This window comes from Oncorhynchus kisutch, linkage group LG15 (assembly GCF_002021735.2).
Source record: "Oncorhynchus kisutch isolate 150728-3 linkage group LG15, Okis_V2, whole genome shotgun sequence".
In the NCBI taxonomy this organism is placed as follows: Eukaryota; Metazoa; Chordata; class Actinopteri; order Salmoniformes; family Salmonidae; genus Oncorhynchus; species Oncorhynchus kisutch.
Window position 1 is genome coordinate 28,328,654 of NC_034188.2, and position 9,002 is coordinate 28,337,655.

At 44.0% G+C, this 9,002-nt stretch overlaps 1 protein-coding gene across 2 annotated transcripts; it reads right to left on the reverse strand.

Annotated features, from left to right (window-relative positions):
• Positions 1-442: 442 nt before the first annotated feature.
• LOC109878411 (eukaryotic peptide chain release factor subunit 1-like) lies at positions 443-8,001 on the reverse strand. Of its 2 annotated transcripts, none has more exons than XM_020470639.2 (11): positions 7,843-8,001; positions 7,391-7,502; positions 3,586-3,761; positions 3,313-3,452; positions 3,070-3,208; positions 2,772-2,962; positions 2,472-2,601; positions 2,068-2,241; positions 1,890-1,954; positions 1,570-1,717; positions 443-1,390 (listed from the first exon to the last, which is right to left on the reverse strand). In XM_020470639.2, exons 2-11 carry the CDS (start codon positions 7,474-7,476, stop codon positions 1,308-1,310), a joined length of 1,332 nt encoding a protein of 443 aa, XP_020326228.1. In that variant the 5' UTR covers positions 7,477-7,502; positions 7,843-8,001; the 3' UTR covers positions 443-1,307. The 2 variants fall into 2 exon arrangements, with proteins under 2 accessions (XP_020326228.1, XP_020326227.1); XM_020470638.2 differs by having other exon boundaries at positions 7,839-8,001.
• Positions 8,002-9,002: the final 1,001 nt, after the last annotated feature.

The following is a 9,002-nucleotide window of genomic DNA, read 5'->3' on the forward strand; positions in this document are numbered from 1 at the left end:
GTATGATGAACACTTCTGCTTCCCGGCACCAGGACTGCCAACTAAAAAAATAATTTATGTTGGGTCAGGTAATATTAGAGAATGATGTGAGGGGGCTGATGGGTGGAAGATTTGTGTTGATTGTGTAAACATTCATTCTGCAGTACTTCTAAACACTAAACAAGCAGCAGATAATTAGAAAAGACAGTGGATATAATGGCTAAAATGACCATCTAGGCATGTATCTCTTCAAACAGGGATGTAAAGGCCAACTTGAGCAATGCCTGGGCAAATGTATTCTTACATATGATGAATTAAACATGTAGAATGGGTGATAGGTTTAATCTCCTGAACTCCATTTTCTCCTTACCCTTTTTGACCACTGTTGATCAAGACTTCAGAAACCTGACCAGTGGTTTAACCGAGTGCATCTCCGTATTCCCAGTCATGTGAAATCCATAGATTAGGGCCTAATGAATTTATTTCAATTTCCTTATGAACGGTAGCTTAGTAAAAATCTTAAATTGTTGCATTTATATTTTTGTTCAGTATAAAATACATGCACAGGATGGCATATAAACAATTCATACGTTCTACAGCCACTGAAGCTCATGGGTGAAATAAACATTTTTCATTAGCAGGGGAGCCGGTAGAGCCAGTTCCTCTGGGAACGACACACTCCATATGATTGAGACCACAGTGGATGAGGAGGTAGCAATGGGTTTCAGCAGTTCAAATTTAATACCCCCCTTTCTCTACAGAAACCCAGGTAAAAAATAAAATACAACAGCAGCAATTACCAGTAAAAAATAAAAAGCCTAAATATATATATATATAAAAAGCATTAAGGAGGGATAGAAGGAGGTAGGGCAAGGACACGATGAGGGAAAGAAAGGAAAATATAAGTTCTTTACTCGAGGATAGAGTCCAAAGTCTTCATCGGACCGGGGGGGGGGGTTGCTGCGAGCGAGGATTGCTGGGAACTTGCTGTTGTGTCCATTCAAAATGGAGGGGAGAAAAATAAACAAACTAAAACGATTTGAGTCAAGTCCAATCCAACCAGGGGAAGGAACCAGCACTCTAAGGCAGGGATTCACTCAGGATGGGTTGTCCCTCTCTGGATTGAAAGAGAATCTCAGTCTTCAGCGTGTGCGCGTTATTAGAAGTGTACATGTATGGGTACGTGTGTGTGTTTCAAATTGAATGCATGTCTGTCTACATGGTCAGTAAGTCTCTTTTCTCTGGCTGAAAAAAAGGTGGCATATTTCTATCCTTATTTCGTCATTCTTCACCTTTTCCCTTCTTTCTCCCCTATTCAGTCCGACTACCTAGTAGTCATCTAAATCAAAACAGTCGTCGTCCTCCGCCTGGTAATCTATGGCCTGGAAATCCACCCTGTACCGCAAGCATCCTGAAAGAGAGTAAGAAAGAGTCAATTATCTGGATAAAGACTGTTGCGGGACTGAACAGTCATTACTAATATTAGGTTCATGAAGTTGACCTCATGCTGTGAACTACCACTACAACATGACTGTAACAAAAGGACACCATGTTAGAATTCTATAAAACAACTGGTTGGTGTGGACTCACCCCCGATGCCACCGAAGCCCTTTACAAACTGAGACCCTTCCTGACTCTTGTCTGTGACGATCTCCAGCGTGGCTCCAAACTTCTTGTAGTTGTTGGCAAACCACTCCAGCAGAGGCATGCTTTCAATCAACTCATGGTCCTGCCCAGTCTGAACATGCGAGCACACACACAAATGGACAGGTTTGAGAGGGCAAAGAAATGTAAACAAGTTAACACCAAATTCAACCACCGGAATGGGTTCAGGGACAGAAAGTGTTGAAGGCAACCGTGTGTGTACCTGCGTGTGGGTGTGAGAACAAGGGATAGAGAACAGGGTTTACCTCCTTGTCTGTGAAGTGGGACTTGTCCTTCTCCTGCTCTGGTGTTAAATAAAGAGTCTTCTCATCTGAAACACAAAGGACGATGGAGACAGGGAATGGGAAACTGAAGTGTTCTCTTCTCAGTTGTTCTACTTCATGGTGCCAGAGGATATACTGCACATGAGGAGTGTGTGTGTACCGTTTTCTGTTCCGACGCTCTCAGCCCCATGCAGGCGAAGAATATAGCGCATGGTGTCTAGGTTCTCATAAACGATGAGGATCTCCACAGCCCCCATCTCCAGGGCTTTGAGTGTGTCCTCCACCCCAAAACAGTACTTCCCCGTGTCCTGACTGATCTCATCAAAGTACCGGCCTGCAGAGAGTGAGCGAGTAGGAGAGAGAGAGAGCAAGAATGGAGGGGAAGACAAATAAAGGATAGAAAAAATAAACATTTAGTGATGGAGAATGGGAAGCAATCATCACACTAATTATCATTACCATTCACAAGGAAACAATCTGCACTAACTCTAACAAAAACACCTAACACAGACACACATTCACTGGGATAACCCAAAATCTAACCTCAACGTGCCACAAACAGACCTATGAGCTTCTTTTCCTGGATGAACTTGACGTTAGAGAGGACCTCTGCCGACAGCTCGATGGCCTGGTTGAAACCGTTCTCCCCTCCGTACGAGATGTCCACCAGCTTTAGAATCTTTGCCTGTAACCTCTGCGCGCGCACACACAACAGGGGTCAGTGGGCAGTGAAATGCTTGATTCACTCAGAATCAGAAAATCAGAGGAATTGCGCAAAAAGCATCAACCTGACAAAGAATGAACGGATCACAGTATGGATTAATGCAGCATAAACCATGGATTATCTAAAACACACACACTTACAGGGTCAAACATGTCGGACTGGCTGAGCTCAGTCTTGAAGTCGGCAGACCCTGCTAGGACCATTCCGGCCACGTTGACCTTGTCGTTGGCCACATAGAGCTGGACAGCTGTCTCAGCCACCTTCCTCACATAGTTGTGTCTCTTCTCCATCCTCAGACGGGCAAAGCGCAAAGCAGACTGACCTCCTCTGCCTATGAGAGAAAGAAATTGTATTGACTAAAGGGTATTGGTGGGGGACAACATCTCTAATGTTATTGTTCTCATCTCTGTGTGTGTGTGTGTGATGAACGAAGCATACCGTGTTTCTTGGGCAAGTCCACAGTGAACTTGTGCAGGACCTCTCTAGTGTTCCCCTGGAGCGTCCCGAATAGAGCCCCACTACCATCTATCACTATGAAGCCAAATTTACTGTCATCAGACAGCAGGGCTGTCAACGCCTGGAGAGAGGAGAGAGAAAGACAGAGGGCATTTCCATTACAATTGTCTCTAGAGACAATTAGACAACACACATACAGGAGACAGACACGATTTGAGCTCCTACCTCAGTGTGGAACTTGTTGTCACAGAGGTAGAGGGAGGTGTTGATGGGTTTAAAAGGCTCAAAGTCAATGTTGACTTTCTTCTCTTTGCCCTCGTCTGTCACGATGGTTCCACAGTACACCACCAGGCCATTAGGCGGCACTGCAGGAGAGACACAGGGATTTACCCATAGTAAAAACAAACAAAGAACTGACTGACCCTTGCTGTAGCTTTGGAGTCTGCTATGAGGAGGTCAAGGCTTCAACATCACACAACTATGCAGTCAGTCACTCACCCTTGTTGTATAGCTTTAGTCTCTGCTGTACAGAGGTGATGGCCCCGAGCACAGAGAGCCTGTTGACTCTGCTCTTGATGTTGGAGGCTGTGCCAAACTCATCTGCCAACATCTTGGCCACTCTGGAGATCTGGTCCTTAGGGGGGATGATCAGCGAGATCATACTGGTTCCATTACTGAGGAGAGGGGGGACAGGTGGTTAGACAACCTAAATACACACATTCAGTTGTGTACATAACTGTCTTAGTCATATCCCAAACTCTGAAAGGAATATACGTCCACAATCAAAACATCGTTGATTCTGTAATTTTACCGGATCTACCTGTGTGTGACACTGGCACCCTTCAACATTGACAGTCTGACACCACTGGCAACCAAACATTACCTTCCCAGTTTCCACTGTCTGATAGGTGAGGGAGGGGGGCACACAGTTTGCAGACAAGCTCTGTCCTTGACACCAAAGACTGCGCTGAAGTTCCACTGAGCCGGGTGAGACGGGTAGCTAGCTGGCTTGTGAATATAGGTCAAATGGTCAACCGTGCATGTTTGTAACGTTTATAGAGGACAGTTGATTCTGGGTCAGCGGACAACAAGAATACTTCAGGAACAACGCCGTCCCTTTTGCCTAGTCACAGCTCGAGGAAGCCACGGAGCTAGCTTTGTCAACTACGTATCAAAATTAATATGGATGACCGCTAACTAACGTTACACATCGTCACCAAAGAAAGACTAGGACACAGCAATTGGATATCTGCTTGCTACTCATCGAGTATAGATTCCATGCTTTCCACTTCCAAGTAGAATACACGCTCAATGCCATATCTTGACAGCAAGCCAACATCGCTACTAACTGCTAAGTCTAGCGCAGCATATGAGAACATAGCTGTGTTTGAATACCCATACTAACATAGTATATACTCATTAAGTATGTAGTATACAGTATAATTTCATTTTAGTATACTATAAACGAATGGTATCCTTTTCAGTTGAGCGTACTAGCGATTCGCCTGTCTACTGGAAGTCGATGCTGCTTGCTATTGCAACCGCTTTCTAGCTTTTTAGCATAAATTACTAGCTAGACATTTAAAATTCAAATCTTGAGTGCCAGAGTGCGCTCCAAGCGTTTGTAAATTCAGAAAGTTGTCTGAGTGTTTCGCTCTCAGAGTGCACGCACACTGCCAGGCAATGTCACTGGATGCTCTGGTCGAGGAGTAGGGATGATCCAAGCGTTCTGACCTCAAAACGGCAGTCAAGCTAACTTGCTACTTCCAGACACAAATGAGAGAACACCTCAATCTGACCGTTTTACTCACCCTAGCAGAGCTGGTTAGGCTGTTTTCAAGTTATCCAGAGCGTTGGTGACTGTAACAGTGCTGCTGGCAACAAGTTAATTACGCCTTTTTGCCGATGTTTACTGACACCGGCCATATTCAACTGGTTTATTCTGCACTCTGGCACCGGTACACTCAGACGAGAGTGCTCTGAAATCGGAGTAGATAGCCACAGCGAATTTACGAACGAAACCGAATGTCCATTGGGAACACAAGACTACACCACTTAGCTAAACTAAGAATGACGAGAACAATCAAGTCAATAAACGTTGGATAGTTAGTTAGATGGCATTTTGTTGATATACTGGCAAGGTCAATATATTAGTAGCCAACTAACATTAGGTAGCTAGCTAACATGGTACATACTGTCGTAACCATAACATGGTACATACTGTTGTAACCATATTTAATTTTGTAAATAAAATATAAAAAAATGTAAGTAATTAATTGTAACTTTTATTTAACTAAGCAAGTCAATTAAGAACAAATTATTATTTAAATGACGGCCTACACCAGCCAACGCCCAATTGTGCGCCTCCCTATTGGACAGCCTGGATTCGAACCAGGGTGTCTGTAGTGACGCCTCTAGCACTGAGTTGCAGTCCCCTAGACCAGGATAGTGTAGCCAAATACATTTAAACTCAGTTTTTCACAATCCCTGACATATAATCCTAGTAAAAATGCCCTGTTTTAGATCAGTTTGGATCACCACTTTAAGAATGGGAAATGTCAGAATAATAGGAGAGAGAATTATTTATTTCAGCTTTTATTTCTTTCATCACATTCCCAGTGGGTCAGAAGTTTACATACACTCAATTAGTATTTGGTAGCATTGCCTTTAAAAATGTTTTAGCTTGGGTCAAACATTTCAGGTAGCCTTCCAAAAGGTAGCCTTCCAAAAGCTTCCCACAATAAATTGGGCGAATTTTGGCCCATTCCTCCTGGCAGAGCTATTCTAACGGAGTCAGGTTTGTAGGCCTCCTTGCTCGCACACACTTATTCAGTTCTGCCCACAAATTTTATATAGGATTGAAGTCAGGGCTTTGTGTTGGCCACTCCAAAACCTTGACTTTTGTTGTCCACAAGCCATCTTGCCACAACTTTGGAAGTATGCTTGGGGTCATTGTCCATTTGGAAGACCCATTTGCGACCAAACTTTAATTTCCTGACTGATGTCTTGAGATGTTGCTTCAATATATCCACATAATTCTCCTCGCCCATGATGCCATCTATTTTGTGAAGTGCACAAGTCCCTCCTGCAGCAAAGCACCCCCACAACATGACGCTGCCACCCCCGTGCTTCACGGTTGGGTTGGTGTTCTTCGACTTGCAAGCCTCTCCCTTTTTCCTCCAAACATAATGATGGTCATTGTGGCCAAACAGTTCTATTTTCGGTTTCATCAGACCAGAGGACCTTTCTCCAAAAAGTACAATCTTTGTCCCATTGTGCAGTTGCAAACCGTAGTCTGGCTTTTTTTATGGCGGTTTTGGAGCAGTGACTTCTTCCTTGCTCAGCGCCCTTTCAGGTCATGTCGATATAGGACTTGTTTTACTGTGGATATAGATACTTTTGTACCTCCAGCATCTTCACAATGTCCTTTGCTGTTGTTCTGGGATTGATTTGCACTTTTCTCACCAAAGTACATTCATCTCTAGGAGACAGAGCGTGTCTCCTTCCTGAGCGGTATGACGGCTGCGTGGTCCCATGGTGTTTATACTTGCGTACTATTGTTTGTACAGATGAACGTGATACCTTCAAGCGTTTGGAAATTGCTCCCAAGGATGAATCAGACTTGTGGAGGTCTACCATTTTTTATCTGAGGTCTTGGCTGGTTTCCCCATGATGTCAAGCAAAGAGGCACGGAGTTTGAAGGTAGGCCTTGAAATAAAGTCTCATACACATGGTTAGCAGATGTTAATGCGAGTGTAGCGAAATGCGTGTGCTTCTAGTTCCGACAATGCAGTAATAACCAACGAGTAATCTCACCTAACAATTTCACAACAACCACTTTATACACACAAGTGTAAAGGGATGAAGAATATGTACATAAAGATATTCTGACTTCCTGGCATTCTATATACTCAATTTACGTCACAAATAGTACGGTTAGTATGAGTATTAGGACACAGATAAATGTGATTACCACACCAACACGCTGTTCTTCAAGACCCTATCCACCGTAGCCGGCGTTTTCAGCTAGGTAACAGCTAGCTGACATGTCGCTAACGTTAGTTAAGCCGGACATCAACACACAAACAACCGAGCTAGCTACAAATAACACAGCAATCAACATAATAAGTATACGATGAACATCGAATACTGGTGGGAACTAAAGTTAATTACAATGTTGGCTGTGTTAGCAAGCTACCCAGCTACCACTCCCAAATCCGGCCTCACTTATCCAGCTGTTATCACATGGTCCATTCACGTCGGCATATCGACACTCAGGTACACACCCTATTCAACCACTTACCCACGGGCAGCTTCCAAACTTTTAATCAGTTTCTTGATTTTCCATATCTCCACGTTCCTGTCTGCCGCGTTAGGGTCATCCGCCATCTTTCCTGCTGTAATCGCGTCAGCACCTAAAAGAGAAGAACGTTAGCTGGCTAACGTTACATCGGGTTTTAGGTTGCCAGGGTGACAGTTGTGTACCCCTCGGAGCTAGAAGCGGGTGTCCGAGAGGGACCTGGATCAGCAGTGGTGGACCTACCCGGATGAAGAAGACTATACCCCGCTTGCTGTGTCGGCAAAGTGCGCGGAAAAATTTGGCCTATACACTCTTCCCAACCTATTCTTTATATAACGTCGCAACCCGACCAAACTTCGCCTCACTTCATCAATAAACAATTAAAATATTCAACTGTCAACCCGTTCCACCAGACACCTTGCGTGCACAAACACAATCGACGACACCGTACCTGCCTCGGGCAACGCCGCTCCGGTCTCTACGCTACGGTTACCACGCTAGCTGAATCGGTCCTCAGTGAAATGACGGCTCCTCTACACAAGCTTCGCGTGGTGCGATGATGTGATTTCGTTTTTTCTCACTTCCTGGAAACCGCGTTGAAACAGTGAGTGACTTTGTTGGTTGGTCAAAACTTCATGTTGATCATAGATATCTACACGGTGATTGGAGTGATGAACACTGATACGAAAATGGGCGGGGACATCTCAAAATGTTTCACATGGGATTTGTAGTCAAAAATATTTTTTACGACGGATCACAACTTGAAGTTCACTTGAACTTCTGTAGTGACTTGAATAGAGAAAAAACATTAGCTAGCTAAGCGATGTCATGAAATGAAAATATCCATCAGTCATAATATCACATTACCAAAGTTTGGTCGGTGGAATAATGGATTTTGTCAGTTAATTTCCTCTATATACTATTGAGTACTTTCCAATTGCATTAAAAAAACTATTTCTATTGGCAATGTAGAACAAAATCTACAGTATTTCTTACAAAGTAAAGCCCAGTGTTGCACCACTAGATGACAGCATTGATTCACTCTAGAAAGCAACTTTATGGTACTACACCAGTACCTGTGTGTGTGTGTGTTTGTGTTTGTGTGTGTGCACAACCCCTCCTGCTCCTCCATACATCTCAGATTCCATTCTAATTTCCCCTCTGCACTGATACCCATATTACAGACAGTAAATGATACAGCAGTTTGCGAGGCAGTCTTCCTCCAATACAATATAAACACCCATTTATCACCCTCTGTCTGCCATCAGAGCTGTAATCTGTCGCCTGGAAACGGATCCGGCCTAGTGTTCAGTGTTCTGGTCAGACAAGTTACATTTTCCCCAACTCAACAGATTCTCTGCAGACAGGGTCAGTGATATCATTCTGTTACTTCAGACAGGTAAAGGGGAGTCAAGGAGAGAAACTCATGTTCTGTCTTTGTGTACAGTAGTAGACCCAGAAGAAACTGCAACCTACAATGACCTCCAATGATTTCTGATGACCTCTCTAAGGTAGAGACAACCATATGAGAGAGGTTGGCTGACCATGTGTGTGTGTGGGAGGGTTATGGCGAGAGCGACCCGACACAGATGCCATCAGGTCCGCTCTGCTCCAC